The sequence below is a fragment of the Chiloscyllium plagiosum genome, unplaced genomic scaffold (assembly GCF_037043375.1).
Source record: "Chiloscyllium plagiosum isolate Xiang-an unplaced genomic scaffold, Cpla_swu_hap1 HiC_scaffold_13, whole genome shotgun sequence".
Classification (NCBI taxonomy): domain Eukaryota; kingdom Metazoa; phylum Chordata; class Chondrichthyes; order Orectolobiformes; family Hemiscylliidae; genus Chiloscyllium; species Chiloscyllium plagiosum.
Genome location: NW_028270151.1, coordinates 13291841 through 13310449, shown reverse-complemented (window position 1 = coordinate 13310449; position 18609 = coordinate 13291841). Strand labels below are relative to the sequence as shown.

Here is an 18609-nt window from a genome sequence, read left to right as displayed (position 1 = left end):
GGGTAAGGTACGTGGGTTACGGGAATGAGGAAGGGGGTAAGTGGGTTAGAGGAATCAGGAAGGTGGTGGCTGTGTTAGAGGAATGAGGAAGGGGGTAGATGAGTTAGGGGAATGAGGTACGGAGTGGATGGGTTAGGGGAATGAGGAAGGGGGTTGGTGGGTTAGAGGAATGAGGAAGGGGTAGATGAGTTAGCGGAATGAGGAAGGGGGTAGGTGGGTCAAAGGAATGAGGAAGGGGATAGGTAGGTTAGAGGAATGAGGAAGGGGGTTGGTCGGTTAGAGGAATGAGGAAGGAGGTACGTGGGTTTGAGGAATGAGGAACGGTGTAGGTGGGTTGGGGAATGAGGAATGGGGTAGGTGGGTTAGGGGAATGAGGAAGGGCGTAGGTGGGTTAAAGGAATGAGGAATGGTGTAGGTGGGTTAGAGGAATGAGCTGAAAAATGTGTTGCTGGAAAAGCGCAGCAGGTCAGGCAGCATTCAAGGAGCAGGAGAATCGACATTTCGGGCATAAGCCCTTCTTCAGGAATGAGGAGGGTGTGCCAAGCAGGCTAAGATAAAAGTTTGGGAGGTGGGACTTGGGGGAGGAGCGTTGGGAATCTGATAGGTGGAAGGGGTTTAAGGTGCCGGAGAGGGGGTGGTGGCGGAGAGGTCAGGAAGAAGATTGCAGGTCAAGAAGGCGATGCTAAGTCTGAGGGTTGGGACTGAGATAAGGTGGGGGGAGGGGAAATGAGGAAGCTGGAGAAATCTGCATTCATCCCTTGTGGTTGGAGGGTTCCAAGGTGGAAGATGAGGCGCTCTCCTCCAGGCATCATGTTGCCATGGTCTGGCGATGGAGGAGGCCAAGGACCTGCATGTCCTTGGAGGAGTGGGAGGGGGAGTTAAAGTGTTCAGCCACAGGGCGGTTGGGTTGGTTGGTCCGGGTGTCCCAGAGTGTTCTCTGAAACGTTCCGCAAGTCAGTGGCCTGTCTCGCCAATGTAGAGGAAGCCACATCGGGTGCAGCGGATGCAATAAATGATGTGTGTGGAGGTGCAGGTGAATTTGTGACGGATATGGAAGGATCCCTTGAGGCCTTGGAGGGAAGTAAGGGGGGAGGTATGGGCGCAAGTTTTGCATTTCTTGCGGTTGCAGGGGAAGGTGCCGGGAGTGGAGGTTGGGTTGGTGGGGGATGTGGACCTGACGAGGGAGTCGTGGAGGGAATGGTCTTTACGGAATGCTGATAGGGGAGGGGAGGGAAATATATTCTTGGTGGTGGGGTCTGTTTGGAGGTGGCGGAAATGACAAAGGATGATACAATGTATCTGAAGATTGGTGGGGTGATAGGTGAGGACCAGTGGGGTTCTGTCCTGGTGGCGATTGGAGGGGCGGGGTTCAAGGGCGGAGGAGCGGGAAGTGGAGGAGGTGCGGTGGAGAGCATCGTCAACCACGTCTGAGGGGAAATTGCATCTTTGAAGGAGGAGGCCATCTGGGTTATTCGGTATTGGAATTGGTCCTCCTGGGAGCAGAATGAGGAAGGGCATAGGTGGGTTAGGGAAATGAGGAAGGGGGTAGGTGGGTTAGGGGAATAAGGAAGGGGGTAGCTGGCTTGGAAGAATGCTGCTGAGTTCAGTTGGAGCTCATGAGGCATCGGGTGATGTTTTGGTGCCTCTAGACTCTATACTTAGCCTGACTTCATAACCCATGGACACTAACTCCATGGTCCAGGAACAGATAGCAATCTCCTTCATTGAGAGGACAGATTGACTAGTTTCAGGGAATGGAAACACCACTTGGTCCAAATGGAGAGGGCTGCTGATACTATCAATTCCATTGAATATATTGTTCTGTTTTTATTTTGCAGATGATTTTTCCAATCGTGGTGTTCATTGGCCTTGGGAATGATAACATCTATGGTCACTGTCGAACAAGAATTTATGGCAAGAGCCGTGTGGTAAGAATTCCCTTAGTTTATTCTGCCTTCATTGGCAGAATGTCGGATTGCTTTGGATAAGAGTATTGCTGAATTATTGCCTTTTCTCTTTCAACCAGGTGCTGACCGTGGTTATGGTGTCGCTGATCGGAATGGCTGGTGCTGGATATTGTTTCAATGTCTCTCTTCTGGGTTTATTAAAGGGCCCGTACTGCCTTACAGATCTGGGATGGAACTATCCCTTCAACAACACGAGTGGAAGGTGAAAAACCCCCAAATAATCTAATTTTAACATTGCCACATTTGAAAGGAAGACAGGGTGATAATATTTTGGGAGTAAGAATAGGGAGGGGCAATATAAACTGAACTATACAATTATAAACATTTACCAGAATGGAGAGGCTGGGGGTCACAACAGAATCATAACAGTGTGGAAACAGGCCCTTCAGCCCAGCAAGTCCACACTGACCCTCTGAAGAATAGCCCACCCAGACCCTTTCCCCTATCCTATTATCCTATATTTGCCACTGACTAATGAATCTAACCTACATGTCCTTGAACACTATGGGCAATTTAGCATGACCAATTCACATAAATTGCATATCTTTGGATTGTGGGAGGAAACCGGAGCACCTGGAGGAAAGCCATGCAGACACGGGGAGAATGTACAAACTCCACACAGACAGTCACCCGAGTGTGTGAGGTAGCAGTGTTAACCACTGAGGTACCGTGCCACCCCCAGGCATTAATATTGTCCAGATCTTGCTATAGATGGACATTCATAGCTTCAATATTTGAAGTGACATCAATGGTGAATCATATTAAGTGCAATACTTTTTGAAAATGAATGGGCAGTTTGTTAAGGCTGTTTTTAAGAAAAAAAAGCCTCAGGATTCTTATAAGATTGCCATCTTTCCTCTGAGGTTTTAATGCGTCCCTGGCTCATGCTCCTGTTGATAGATTAATATGTCCCATCCTGGTGACAAGCCAAGCTCCCACACCACTGGAAATTGAACTGTCTCTCTATAGCTCAGCTGCATGGTGCTCAATTCAATTTCTGTTGGCTCTCGGATAACTCTAAAAGATTGTCAACCCTGGGCTCTGTAATAATGATGAGGTACAAAACGAGGGAAGTTACGTTGAGCTAAAATTGCTGGTCAGGCCTCACATAGATTAATATATAGTCGTATAGGTTTACAGCAAGGAAACAGGCCCTTTGGCCCAACTTGCCATGCTGTCCAGTTTTCACAACTAATCTGGTCCCAGTGCCTGCATCTGGTTCATGTCCCACCATGGAGGAGAAAACAAGGATTGGAGATCAGAGTCAAGAGTGTGGTGCTGGAAAAGCACAGCAGGTCAGGCAGCATCTGAGGAGCAGGAGAGTTGCCATTTCGGGTATAATGAAGGGCTCATGCCCGATATGTCAACTCTCCTGCTCCGAGGATGTTTCCTGACCTGCTGTGCATTTCCAGCACCACACTCTTGACTCATATCCCACCAGCCCAATCCCATCCATGTACTATCCAGACATGTCATCCTTGGAGGGGATGCAGAGGAAGTCCAGTAGAATTTTCTGCATTGTACATACTTGGTACAACAATTATGACTATTGATGTGTTTTCAATAGATGAGGCTTTTCTTTACGTGAGAAACTATTTCTGAAGAAGGTTTGCTGAACTTGAAACGTTAGCTCTACTTTCCCTACACAGATACTGCCATACCTGCTGAGGCTTTCTGTATCTGTGCACAGTAAAGGTGTGTTCTAGGAAGCACCATCGAAACAATGAAATATAGTTAGATAATTTTAATAGCAGTGGGTCATTATTACCAAGTGTTAAATATTATATATTGTACGATGGAGAAATGATGCAACATTAGCAGTAGAATTTTGAACCTTCTGTGGTGCATTGAACAGAGGAGTATATAACATTTGTGAGCTACTTAGTGGCTCAAACAGGCTAAAAATTCTCCTCATGAGGCATCGTTACATCAGCTCACTTCCTCAGAGATGTGACAACTTTATTAAGACTGGATGTCAGACAAGGGAGTTTTCTTCAAAAAATACAGAAATTGCTGGAGAAACTCAGTAAGAATGGCAGCAACTGTGGAGAGAGAGCAAAGTTAGTAGTTCAAGACCCAAAGACCCTACTTCAGAACTCAAAACATTAACTCTGTTTTCTCTGCTGTTGCGTTTCTCCAGCGTTTTCTACTTTCTGTGTGTTTCAGTTCTCCAGCATTGGCAAGTTCTTGGTTTTATTATGTAAATTAGTTTTCTTGCTCTGTTCTCTGAGCCCCAAGTTTAATTGGGTACAAAAAGATCCACCTCTGTGATCAACTCCATTGACGTATATTCATCTATCTCTTCCTATATTTCGTAACAGTGCACGGCTACACTAAATAGGTTTGTGGTGGGTTGGGTGAAGGAAGAAAAAACACTTAACATGTCTCACATAAAGACTGCCAGTGAACTTCAGGAGGACATTGGACTGTATTATCATTGAACTTGTAATGTGAACACCAAACAAGGAGCTGATTCTGCAACCTCCTGTGAAACTCCAACTCCAATGCCCTTCCTAAAGCTCTTCATTTCAGCTGCATTCTAGGGGAGGTGAGGCAAATGCCTTCACCCTGATGCTAGAGGGCATCTAGAACTCACTACCTGAAAAGTTGGTCGAGGCAGAAACCTTTATACTATTTACAAAAAGACATGTTAGAAAGACTGCAACTTATTAAACTGCAGACCAAAGACTGGAACGTTGTATTTGTTGGATTTTATTCACTCATGGGATGAGGGCATCACTGGCCGGCATTTATTGCTCATCCCTAATTACCCAGAGGGCAGTTAAGAGACAACTGTATCGCTGTGGGTCTGGAGTCATATGTAGACCACAACAGGGTAAGGATGGCAGTTTCCTTCCCGAAATGAAGATGGGTTTTTCCAACAATTGGTAATGGATTCATGGTCATCAATATACTCCTAATTCCAGATTTTTATTGAATTCAAATTCTAACATCTACCATGGCAGAATTCGAACCCAGGTGCCCAGGTCATTACCTAGATGTCTGGATTAACATTCCAGCGGTGATACCACTATTGGCCGGAAACATGCCGTGTGCAGAATGCCCTCCTTCAGTGTTATAAACGTTCTCTTTTTCTTTATCAACTTTACCTTCTCAAGGCCTACCTTCACTAACTTTTCCTTCAGTTAACTCTCCTACTGACTCTACCACCATCTTTTGGTATAAAGCCCCTTTAGACATTAAGTTAATGTGGGTGCTTGGTGCTACATGGTGCATTTGAAGCAAATGGCACGAGTGTGCTGAATGGGATGATAAATTTGAGGGAGAAAGGAACATTGAAATGTGAGATGATATGGTTGCGCATGACCACCAACATAACACCACTCAACTAAATGCCTGCTTATGTATTGTGCAATTTGATGTCAATCTGTATAGATACAGTGTCTAGGGCTGAAGTACAGATTGTCTGAAATGCATTCAAATATTGATCTTTTAGTGTTGACTTGGTGAGATGTTTAAAGAACACAAATCTTTTTTTGTGATATTTTTCCTTATCCAGATATCTCATTGACCTCACCACATGGAGCCAGTGCAGAGAACCGAGCCACATTGTGGCGTGGAATGTCACACTATTTTCCATTCTGCTAGCACTCAGCGGGCTTCAATTAGCCTTGATTGTTGCTCACGTCATAATCGGGTTAGCTACAGGAACCTTGGGAAACTGTTGTCACCGTAAAAAGGTAATCAAACATTTCGGTTTCCGTCTGGGTGTAGAACTTCCACTTCACTGTGGCGGGTTTTTGTACATTTCACCTGAGTTCCATGTAACCCAGGAAGAAATGATGATGGGGTTTTAACCACATGAGGAATTTCCATGGTTTTGTGCACTGTTGTCTGGACAAGCTATCATCATCTGCTTTAAGTGTAGGAATCCCCAGGGCTGAGTGTCTATTGTGGTAGAGGAAAGCCACTTCCTAGTCTAACTAAAAGACTGTCCAGCTATAGAGTCACAGAGTCATAGAAATGTACAGCACAGAAACAGACCCTTTGTTCCAACTCATCCATGCTGACCAGATATCCCGACCTAATCTAGTCCCATTTGCCAACACTTGTCCCAGATCCCACTAAACCCTTCTCATGCAGATAACCATCCAGATGCCTTTTAAATGCTGTAATTGTACCAGCCTCCTCCACCATTTCCTCTGGCAGCTCATTTCATACACACACCACCCTCTGCATGAAAAAGTTACCCATTCGGTTCCTTTTAAATCTTTCCCCTCTCACCCTAAACCTGTTCCCTCTAGTTCTGGACTCCCCCAACCCAGGGAAAAGACCTTTTCTATTTATCCTATCCATGCCCCCTCATGATTTTATAAACCTCTATCAGGTCACCCCTCAGCCTCCGATGCTCCAGGGAAAACAGCCCCAGCTTGTACAGCCTCTCCCTATAGCTCAAACCCTCCAACTCTGGCAACATCCTTGTAAAGAAAGTTTATTGTTTGCCCCAACTAGTTATAGATTACCTTGATATGATGAGCATTGTTGTGAAGCCAAGGAAGAGGCGAAGAGATGAGGACCTACTCCTTCAACTGCTCTGCCCATGACCATATTGGCATCATCAAAGTAGGTGGTGCTTAAGGAACATCTCAATATTAACCCTTTCAGACAACCATGCAACCATGCAACATGCTTTGGCTCTTGTGATACCGTTGTAGTGTCCATATTTCTGAATTAGATCTCACCTACTCCAGCACTTTTTGAATGTGTTGGTTAAAAATACCTACAACATGCACCAATTTTTAAACATATGCCTAAAGGATGTTCCATCCATGAAACCAGACATCCTCCCAGGCTTCATCAATCACCATTGGGAGATTCTGCTCGTGCATTCGTTTAAGATTACATTTCTTAAATTTAAGCTAGTTCTTTTTGGGAGAATGTCACTAGGAGGCAGGTTTTAAAAACCTTTGATTATAATTCTTTGAAATTTGTTTTATGGCATTCATGCATGACTGGCAACCCCAGTATTTGATGCCCATCCCTAATTGTCGGTTATGAGTGAACAATGGAGTGGGCCTGAAGTCATGACTTGGTAAGTCTGGCAGCTTGCCTTCCTTGAAGGTAGTGGTGTAGTGGTCATGTCACTGAATTAGTAGCCTAGTATTCCCTATGCTAGGTTCGTGGGTTCAAATCCCACCACTGCAAAAGATGGAATATAAATTCAATAAATATTGGAAGCTATGCAAGTGGTCATGCAACTTCTGTTGATTGTTGTAAAAACATTATCTGGTTCAGTAATGTCCTTTTGGGGAATGAAATCTGCCACTCTGACTCTACATGTAACTCCAGACTCACAGATGTAGGTTGCCTCTGAACTGCCCTCTGGGCATTTGTGGATGGGCAGTAAATGTCAGTCTACCCTGTGATGCCCACATCCCATGAGAGAAAAAAAAAAGATTGTGAACCGGATAGAGCTTTACTACTATTTATAGTGGCTTCATGGTCATTATCTCTCAGGTTAGCTTTCAATTCAATTCTATACCTTTTAAAAAGTTGAATTAAAGTCTGTGGGGTCTGAATCATTGGTCCCAGAGTATTAGCCTCAGCTTCACCAGCATACACCATTGAACCCAAGAATCAATCTACTACGCCCCCAATATAATAAATTTTCAGAAATTTAAAATCAGGTTACATACAGGTTGATGATTGACATTGTGTTTAAAATGATTACTTTTTTTAATAAAGTTGTTTTAAGCTATATTAATCAAATGTTAACAATTTCTTACTCTGATGGACAAAGAAAAAAGGCTGTGCTTTCTTCCATCCAATTCACCTGCGTCTTCTCAACTTCCTAACTCATCCTGCACATTTACTTCTGTCTTTTGGTTTGTCTTGAACTCCTTTCCTCTCCCTCTTTCTGCTAGTCACACTCTCCTCAAAAGCTGTATGGCAAACTCAGTTCTAACTCTTTCCTTTTCTTTTCAAATCAAGTCCAAGGAGTGCACCGAGATTGGCGTCAGTGTCGGAACAGTGTATCAGGTCAGTAATAAATACCGAAATTGGCAGGGAGAGGCTGAGAGTAAAGAGATGGACTTGATTGGTGGGGTGGTGAGCACTGGGAATAATAGTGGGAGTGACTGGAAGTGAAGTTGAGGAATGTTGAGAGGGAGGGTGAGATCAGGAGCATGTATATGGGAAGGGATATAGGGGTTGGCCGCTTAAGATGAGGGGAGGAAGATAAACTAGCACCTGGTTGTATTGGAGAATGAGATGCACTCCAGGGATTTTGGAACCTGGTGGCGAGTGATGTGTTCTGGTATTTGAAATCCCAGTGTGGGTGGTGGGGCGGGGTTGGAATGCTGGTTGGGATCTATTTTAGTAGGAGACCTAATAATACCTGAAATGTACCATACAATCTTACAGCCTCTCGTTTTAGAGTCAGACTGCAGCAGCAAAGACCGAGTAACCTCAGGGCCTAGTTTACAAGCAGAATCGAGAGATGTTTAACTGAGATCACTGGGAGTATTGATGCAGTGAATGTGGTAGAACTCCTAGGCAGGAATACGGCTTGAAGGTCAAGTTGTAATGATGGCAGGACCTCCACCATGACTTGCACCCCCTTCCAGTGAAAATGTGTGATAAGAGTGGGTGGCATGGTGGCACAGTGGTTAGCACTGCTGCCTCACAGTGCCAGAGACCTGGGTTCAATTCCTGCCTCAGGCAACTGTCTGGGTGGAGTTTGCACATTCTCCCGTGTCTGTGTGGGTTTCCTCCAGGTGCTCCAGTTTCCTCCCACAATCCAAAATGTGCAGGTTAGGTGAATTGGCCATGCTAAGTTGCCCATAGTGTTAGGTGCTGGGGTAAATGTAGGGGGGTGGGTTGCACTTCGGTGGGTCGGTGTGGACTTGTTGGGCCGAAGGGCCTGTTTCCACACTGTAAGTAATCTAAAAGAGTCCTGTCCGGCTAAATATATCCATTTATGAGCTGCCGCAAGGGGTACCTTAAGGATTTTACACTTTTCATTAATCGATTGTCCACTAATTGTTCCAAAGAGCATAGCACTGATTAATTTAGTCTAGTTACGAGGGTTTTACTTATGTTTTACTCATCTTTTGCCAGCACTCATCTTGTCTCTCTTTACAGAACCATGGAGCAGTATAAGACACAACTGACTTGTGCCAATTGGAAGAGAGTGAGCGCCTCGTTGGTGGGCCTCATTGCTTTGTTCACTGCCTGGAATCATGACTCTGAATTTCCTCAAACGTTTCTCCCTTCAAACTTCCAAAGCTTGAAACAAACTGGGTTCCCCCACAGGCTTCTGTCAAAGTCACAGGAGATCAGCTGCAAACAGCCCGGGGAAGTTCAGAGCCTGTGTAATACTTTGATTAGGTCTTATTCTCATCCCAGTGTTAAGTGTTAAATGTATAGAAGATGTACGCACTCTGTAAATGAAGTAATGATGAACATTGATATCATGTACGGCCATGGAGTTCCCAGCAACAATTAGATTCGGTCAAGGATTCAAACCCTAAAATGGTTTAGAATATTTGACTGAAACTTTACATTGAGGTGACAATTTTTTAGCCACTTCCTGGTATTTTCCTAAGTGCCTGCCCCCTAAGGTTGATTTAGTTCTATTTTGGGCTGCTGTTTATTTGCTTGCTGCCAGTGGTTATCCTGATGAAAGTTGATGGACAGTGCAATCCATGTTATTGTTGCTTAGCGATAGAGCCGGTCGCTGGGGAACTCTGCATTGTGAGATTATCGCGGTTATAATACGCTTCTATAACTCGGTGACATTCAAACAAGAGTTCCATCATTAATTTGATCATGCTAGGATATGTGTCTTAAATCTTGTTTACCTGGCTTTGTTTCCATATCCCTTAATAACTTTGCCTAGCAAAATATATTGATCACAATTGTGAAATTTTCAGCTTATCCCTAAACACAACAGGATTTTGAGGAAATGGCTGAAGTGCTCCAGTCTCTCAACTCTTAAACTGTACCCAGCTCATTCACCCAACTGCACCCTCATTCGCCCACCCAAACCCACAATCACTCACACCCATCCACAAACCCATTCACCCGTTCAAAGATCCATTTATGAATAGCCACATGCACACACACACACACACACACTCTTACTCACCTCCACAATCACTCATACCACTCATACATCCATTAACTCACCCACACCCTCATTCACTTATTAACACATCCATTCACTCACACTCAGCCACATCTGGTTCATTCTTGTTATATTCAGTGAAAAAAATGAAAATTCCTTGAAATGGCTTCCCTTCCTTCTCCCATGTGGTATCACTCAAGGATCTATCCTTGACCCTTCTCCTATTTTCATCTAGATGTTACTCCTCAGCAATATCACCTGTAAACACACGCCAGATTCCATATGGTGACACCCAGCTCCACTGACACACCACTGCTGACCCCTCCACTTCTTCCCTGATGTCATGATGCTTGCCCAATATCTGGGATTGGATGGACTGTAATGTCTTCCTATTAAATACTGACGAAAGTGGTGCCATTGGCTTTGGTCAGCGCTCCCCATTTTTTTTGCTGGTCATGGCCTGAAACTTAGTCTGACTGCAATCTTGGCATCCCACTTGGCTTTGACCTAGTGTCCTCTGGGATTGCATCACCAAGTGCATCTCTGCCCTATCCTCAACCCATCTGTGCTGAAACTTAGCTGTGCTTCACTTAGATCCACGCTTGACTATTCCAAGGATCTCCAATCCCAGGGCACTGATAAAAGAAAGGATATGCGATATCTGGCCTATGTTTGTCCTTCAAGCTTGCCATCAAAAATAGATGGTTTGGCCATTTACTTCATTGATTTTTCTGGGACCTCAGCAAGCACAAATTACCGGCCAGTTTGCTACATTACACATGTGTACAATGAAGATACACTCTCTCAAAGCCAACTGTTTAAGAACTGGAGGTGACGGGAAATAAAACAGCCATTTTTGGAATGAGCCATGAATTTTCAAAAATGCATTTGCTTGATTAAAAGGAATTTATTTGGATAGTTCAGCTAGATACCCCCAGACTTGTTCAAGTTCTGAAGAAGAACCCTCAAAATGTCAACTGTGTTTCTCTCTCCACAGATGCTGCCAGCCCTGCTGAGTTTCTCCAGCAATCTCTGTGTATCTGATTCCCAGCAGCAGGAATAATTTGGCTTTATTGGTATTGTCTTGTGCTGGTTATCTCTGCCTGCCTTACATGTAGACCTTGACCCCCCTCTGACCTGGAGTGGCTTGAACATGCCCCCATACATAGCGCAGGGCAGGAGCTAATTACTGCGGATGCTGGAATCTGTACTGAAAGCAAGAAGTGCTGGGAATCACAGTGGATCAGACAGCATCCGTGGAAAGAGAGAGAGAGAGAGCTAATATTTTGAGTCTTGATGATTCTTCATCAGAGCTGGCCCCTTACATAACACCTTTGGGCTGAAGGCTGTTGCCAGTTTTGAGAGAGAAGTAGCTTTGTATCTTTGTAAAAGTTCTTTGAGAAGTTCTGAGATTACCAAAGATCTTTAATAAATGTAAATACTCTAATTTGCACAAAATCTTGAAGCTCTGCTGATCATTTTTCATTACGCATGAAATTCTGAGAGGTTCAATTCCACAAGGAAAAGATGCAGATGGTAATTTCTTTACACCTGCTGCCTCTGACTCTATTGCCCTGAATTTGATGAATGGTCTTCTTTTGGGAAACAGAAATTGGACAGATACAGGGTTATTTCTGGAAAAATGTTGATGCCGTCTGTGTCTGGTACATTACGTTTGAATTCCGAGTGACTTGACCTCCTGGCATTAGTGTGATTGTTCAAGTTCATTTAGATAATCTTAGTTTAGCAAATATCACAATAAAATTGACCAATCTCATGAATAACATCATCAGTTAAGTGTTGCCAATGCCAACATTTCTCAAAAATTAAACATTTTACTGCAATTTTTAAAAAGTTCATTCATGGGATGAGGGTGTTGCTGGCTAGGCAGCATTTATTGCCCATCCCTAATTGCCCAGAGGGTAGTTAAGAGTCAACCACATTACTGTGGGTCTGGAGTCACATGTAGGCCAGACCAGGTAAAGATGGCAGTTTCCTTCCTTAAAGGACATTAATGAGTCACAGGAATTTTCCTGACAATTGGCAATGATCATCATTAAACTTAACTCCAGACTTTTTTATGGAATTCAGACTTCACCATCTGCAATGATGGGATTTGAACTCAGGTCCCCAGAACATGACTTAGGTCTTTCGATTATCAGTCCAGCAATAAGATCGCTAGGCCATCACCACCCCTTTCTAAAACCCCTTTTAAATTTACATGAAACTTCTTTAGCCAATGAGGGGTTTTATTGTGGAACATTCCATCCCATGGAATAGCGAAGGCCAATAGGAACATGGGAATGCAGGAATAGAAGTAGGCAATTCAACCCCTCAAGCCTGTTCCACCACCCAATGAGATCATGGCTAACATCTGTGGCCTAACTCCATATACCTGCCTTTGGCCCATTTTCCGTTAATACCTTTGCTTAACAAAGAAATATCTTACTCAGGTTGCAAAATAATAACTGATCCAACATCCACTGCTATTTGTGGAAGAGAGTTCCAAACATCTACTACCCAATGGGTCTGGAGTTATTCCTAATCTCTCTCCTGAATGGTCTGGCCCTAATTCTCAGACTATACCCTCTAGTTATAGAATCTCCACCCTGTGGAAATGATTTCTCTTTATCGACCCTGTCTTTTCCTGTTAATATCTTGAAGGTTTCAAACAGATTACTCTTAATCTTCTAAATTCCAGAGAAAGTAGGCCTAATTTGTATAATTTATCCCCATAACTCAACCCCTTAATTCCAAGTGTCATTCTTGTAAACCTACACTGTACTCCCTCCAAGGGCAGTATCCCTCCTAAGGTGTGGTGCCCAGTTCTGCACCAAGTGGGCTCTAACCAGGGTTTTGTATAACTTCTGCATCCTTGTGTTCCAGTACTCTAGATATAAAGGCAGGCATTCCATTAGCTTTCTTCATTATTTTCTGCATCAGTTAGTGACATTTTAGAAATCTATGTATCTGAACCCCCAAGTCTCTTTGAACATCCACTGTATTTAACTTCATACTATGTACAGATACACAATCCTTTAGGCAAAATCATTGGGGCCAGTTGTTTTTCGGAATTCGGAATTTTTTGAATTTTGGAATAAATGGCATTTTCACAGTGAAATGAAAGGAGTACAGGTAGACAATCCTTTATCTTAAACCCTTGGGACCAGCTGTCTTTCAGATTTTGGAATTTTTCAGATAAGTGATTAAATGACATTTTCATTGTAAAACAAAAATTACTGAACAGCAGACGCACCTGCCATTACTACAAGCCCTGAGACAGAATTGACGCCTGCCAGTGCTGGGCCACACCGCTATGTCACATCTGAGTGACGCGGGTTGTGTGGGTGTGGAGTTGGGTTAACTGTTTGCAAGCCAATCAATCTGGTTATGGAGAAAAAAAAACTTCAGGAAAAGAAATTCAGATTTCAGAGCTTTTTGGATATCGGAATTTCGGATGAAGGATTGCCTACCTGTATTACCTAACAGCAGACCTACGTGTGAATAGTACGAGCGCTGAGACACAATTGACACAATTAAGATTAAAAACGGCAGGAGATCTCAGACCCGTGTTATGCTCCTCTTGCTCAATGTGGAAGATCAGAGATACAGCTGATGTCCCTGGCTCCTTCGCGTGCAAGAGGTGTGTCCAGTTGCAGCTCTGGGAGAGGTGGGACTATTACAAATTGGATGGTTTACACCTGGGCAGGACTGGAACCAATGTCCTTGGGAGGTGTTTTTGCTAACGCTGTTGGGGAGGGTTTAAACAGATGTGGCAGGGGGATGGGAACTAAACGAGGAGGTTAGTGGACAAGAAGGAGGTAGTAACTAAAGCCTGTAAGGAACTTGATAATGAAGTCAGCATGACTAAGGGGAAGAGTAGGCAGGAAGTGGAGGATGAACGTAAAGGGACTGGTGGTCTGAGGTGCATTTGCTTTAATGCAAGAAGCATAGTAGGTAAAGCAGATGAACTTAGGGCTTAGATTAGTACCTGGGAGTATGATGTTATTGCTATTACTGAGACTTGGTTGAGAAAAGGGCATGATTGGCAACTAAATATCCCAGGGTGTTGTTGCTTCAAGCAGGATAGAGTGAGAGGTAAAAGGGGTGGAGGAGTTGCATTACTGGTCAGAGAGGATATCACAGCTGGGCTGAAGGAGGGCACTATGGAGGACTCGAGCAGTGAGGCAATATGGGCAGAGGTCAGAAATAGGAAGGGTGCAGTAACAATATTGGGATTATACTACATGTCTCCTAACAGCAACTGTGAGATAGAGGTATAAATATGTAGAGAGATCATAGAAAGATGTAGGAGCAACAGCGTAGTGGTGATAGGAGATTTTAATTTTCCCAACATTGACTGGGATTCACTTAGTGTTAGAGGTCTGGATGGAGCAGAATTTGTAACAAGCATCCAGGAGTTTTCTAGAGCAGTATGTAAATAGTCCAACTCGGGAAGGTGCCATACTGGACCTGGTGCTGGGAAATGAGCCTGACCGGTTGTTTGAAGTTACAGTAGGGGATTACTTTGGGAATAATGATCACAATTCCATACGTTTTAGAATATTCATGGACAAAGACGAGAGTGGTCCTAAAGGAAGAGTGCTAAATTGGGGGAAGGCAAACTATACCAACATTCGGCAGGAGCTGGGGAATGTAGATTGGGAGCAGCTGTTTGAAGGGAAATCCACATTCGATATGTGGGAGGCTTTTAAAGAGAGGTTCATTAGAGTTCAGGAGAGATATGAGAGATAGAAATGGCAAGATTACGGAACCAAGGATGACTGGTGGAATTGTGAGACTAGCTAAGAGGAAAAAGGATGCATACATAAGGTCTATGCAACTGAAGACAAACATAGCTTTGGAAGAATATTGGAATGTAGGACCAATCTGAAATGAGGAATTAAGAGGGCTAAAAGGGGTCATGAGATATCCTCAACGAGCAGGATTAAGGAAAACCCCAAAGACTTTTATTCATATAAAAGGAGCAAGAGGGTAACTAGGGAAAGGTTTAGCCCACTCAAGGACAAAAGAGGAAAGATATGTGTGAACTCAGAGAAAATGGATGAGATTCTTAATGAGTACTTTGCATCGGTATTCACCGACGAGAGGAACTTGGAATGGATGTTGAAGTTAGGGATAGTTCTTTGATTACTCCAGGTCAAATCGGCATAAAGAGGAAGGAAGTGTTGGGTATTCTAAAAGACATTAAGGTGGACAAGTCCCCAGGTCCAGATGGGATCTACTCCAGATTACTGACGGAAGCGAGAGAGGAAATAGCTGGGGCTTTAACAGATATCTTTGCAGCATCCTTGAACATGGGAGAGGTCCCAGAGGACTGGAGAATTGCTAATGTTGTCCCCTTGTATAAGAAGGGTAGTAGGATAATCCAGGGAATTACAGACCTGTGAGCCTGACGTCAGTGGTAGGGAAGCTACTGGAGAAGATACTAAGGGATAAGATATATACCCATTTGGAAGAAAATGGGCTTATTAGTGATAGGTAACATGGTTTTGTGCAGGGATGGTCATGTCTTACAAACCTAATAGAATTCTTTGAACAGGTGGCAAAGTTGACTGATGAGGGAAGGGATGTAAATGTCATATACATGGACTTTAGTAAGGCGTTTGATAAGGTTCCCCATGGTAGGCTTATGAAGAAAGTGAAATCACATGGGGTCCAGGGTGTTCTAGCTCGATGGATAGAGAACTGGCTGGGCAACAGGAGACAGAGAGTAGTAGTGGAAGGGAGTTTCTCAAAATGGAGACCTGTGACCTGTGATGTCCCACAGGGATCCATTCTGGGACCACTGTTGTTTGTGATATACATAAATGATTTGGACAAAGGTGTAGATTGCCTCATTAGCAAGTTTGCAGATGACACTAAGATTGGTGGAGTAGCAGATAGTGAAGGGACTATCAGAGAATACAGAAGAATATAGATAGATTGGAGAGTTGGGCAGAGAAATGGCAGATGGAGTTCAATCCAAACAAATGTAAAGTGATGCATTTTGGAAGATCTAATTGAAGAGCGAACTATACATTAAATGGAAAGGTCCAGGGGAAAATTGATGCAAAGTGAGAGCTAGGTATTCAGGTCCATTACTCCCTGAAGGTGGCAACGCAGGTCAGTAGAGTGGTCAAGAAGGCATACGGCATGCTTTCCTTCATCAGACGGGATATTAAGTACAAGAGTTGACAGGTCATATTACAATTGTTCTGGTCACCACATTATCAAACCATGTGGATGCTTTGGAGAAGGGGCTGAGGAGGTTCACCAGGATCTTGCCTGGTATGAAGGGTGCTAGCTATGAAGAGAGGTTGAGCAGATTAAGATTATTTTCATTAGAAAGAAGGAGGTTGAGGGGACCTGATTGAGCTGAAAATGTGTTGCTGGAAAAGCGCAGCAGGTCAGGCAGCATCCAAGGAACAGGAGAATCGACGTTTCGGGCATAAGCCCTTCTTCAGGACCTGATTGAGGTCTACAAAATCATGAGAGGTGTAGACAGGGTAGATAGCAAGAAACTTTTTCCCAGAGTGGAGGACTCAATTACTAGGGTTCAAAGTGAGATGGGAAAAGTTTAGGGAAGATATATGTGGGAAGTTCTTCACACGGAGGATGGTGAGGGCCTGAAATGTGTTGCCAGCGGAGGTGGTAGAGATGGGAATGATAACATCATTTATGATGTTTCTACACAGATACATGAATGGGCAGGGAGCAAAGGGATACAGACACTTAGAAAATAGGCAGCAAGTTGAGTTAGAGGATCTGGATCAGTGCAGGCTTGGAGGGCTGAAGGGCCTGTTCCTGTGCTGTAATGTTCTTTGTTCTTTGATGCCAGCCAGTGCTAGGCCACGCCACGATGTGACATCTGAGTGACATGGTTCGAGTGGGTGTGGAGTTGGGTCACCTGTTCGCACGCCAAAATGACTTTCGGATTTCGGAGCTTTTCGGATTTCGGATACAGGATTGTGTACCTGTAGAAAGAGCACTGATCTAGCCTTTCTTGGTCCAAAATGGATGCTCGAGTGTTTTAAAGGGAAAATAGATAAGTGCATCAGGGAGAAAGGAACAGGAAATCATATTAACAATGTTCAATGCAATATGGTATGAGGAGGCTTCCATGGTGTAAATACAGTCTAATTGGGCCAATTTCAGAGTGCTGTTATTTCTGTCATTCAAATTATATGCCATCTAATGAGAAAGGCAGAACCACTGGGAGTAATTTCCATCTCAGTCAACTTTTGTAGATATTTTTGTCTTTATTTTTTCGTGGGATGTGAGGGTCGCTGTCAAGACCAGCACTTATCATCCAGGCTAAATGCCCTCGAACTGAGCAGCTCGTGCAACATTTTCAGAGGGCAGTCAAACAGTTAAATACCTCACTGTGGGTCTGGAGTCACATGTAAGCCAGACAAGGTAAAAGTGACAGATTCTGAACAACACGATTGAGCCAAGTGGACTTCTATGACTATCATCAACAGCTGGTAAGGTCGCCATCACTTAAGATGCCACTGTCGCCATTACTGAAATATTTACTGAGTTCAAATCCTGCCAGTTGCCATGGTGGTTTTGTACCCACATCACCAGACCATTAACTTAGGTCTCTGCATTGTCAGCTAAGTGATATTACCATTTGGTCACTGTCTCCCAACCCAAACCAACAGCAGAAAGATCTCTTGAACCATTCAGAATGCAATTGACTTGTAGTGACATAGGGTCATACAGGACGGAAACAGACCCTTCGGTCAACCAGTCCATGCCGGCGATAATCCCAAACTAAACTAGTCCCACCTTCCTGCGCTTGGCCCATATCCCACCAAACATTTCTTATTCATGTACTTATCCAAATGTCTTTTAAACATTGTAATTGTACCTTCATCCACCACTTCCTCAGGAAGTTCATTCCATACATGAACCACTCTCTGTATAAAAAAAATTGCCCCTCATGATTTTTTAAAACCTTTCTCCTCTCACCTTAAAAATATGCCCTTTAGTCTTGAAATCCCCACCCTTGGGAAAAGCCACCTGCCATTCACCTTATCTGTACCCCTCATGACTTTATAAATCTCGGTAAGGTTTCATTAAGCACTTCACAAGTTATCTACCACGGTAGGATTTGGCACAATCATTATTTTGAGAGAAGATGATGAAAGTAGAAACCTGCTTCACTATTTTCACTGCATGTGCCAGTTTCCAATGCAAGATAGAGTCAGGAGGACTGAAGGCTCAATTATCAGCAACACATCAATATCAGAATTTTCTGTACCTGAGCTTATAACTTGTGTAGCTCACAACATCATATATTAAGGCAGCAACATGCATTCACTTCATTACTTTTATGTCATAAAATATACTGAGGTGCTTCACAGGAGAATTATCAAAGTATATTCAACACTGGTGACTGTAAGAAGACAAGAAGAGAGCTAACCAAAGGCTTGTGTTCAAACTGGTAGGTTTTAAAGACAAAGAACCAAGGAGCAAAGTCAAAGGGTTAAGGTAGACCTAGGGTTTAAAGCCTAGGCAGCTGAATGTACAGCTGTCAATGCTGAG

The 18609-nt window shown here is 43.6% G+C and overlaps 1 protein-coding gene across 1 annotated transcript in view; it reads left to right on the top strand.

Moving 5' to 3' along the window:
* Positions 1–11568, top strand: part of LOC122556165 (uncharacterized) — a 121318-nt gene extending 109750 nt beyond the window's left edge. Inside the window, exons 11-15 of the mRNA XM_087993329.1 lie at positions 1839–1928; positions 2027–2169; positions 5488–5668; positions 7920–7967; positions 9072–11568. Of these exons, the coding sequence (XP_087849455.1) occupies positions 1839–1928; positions 2027–2169; positions 5488–5668; positions 7920–7967; positions 9072–9089 (480 nt within the window). The 3' untranslated portion in view covers positions 9090–11568. The remainder of the gene's footprint in view (positions 1–1838; positions 1929–2026; positions 2170–5487; positions 5669–7919; positions 7968–9071) is intronic.
* The last annotated feature ends 7041 nt before the right edge of the window (positions 11569–18609 follow it).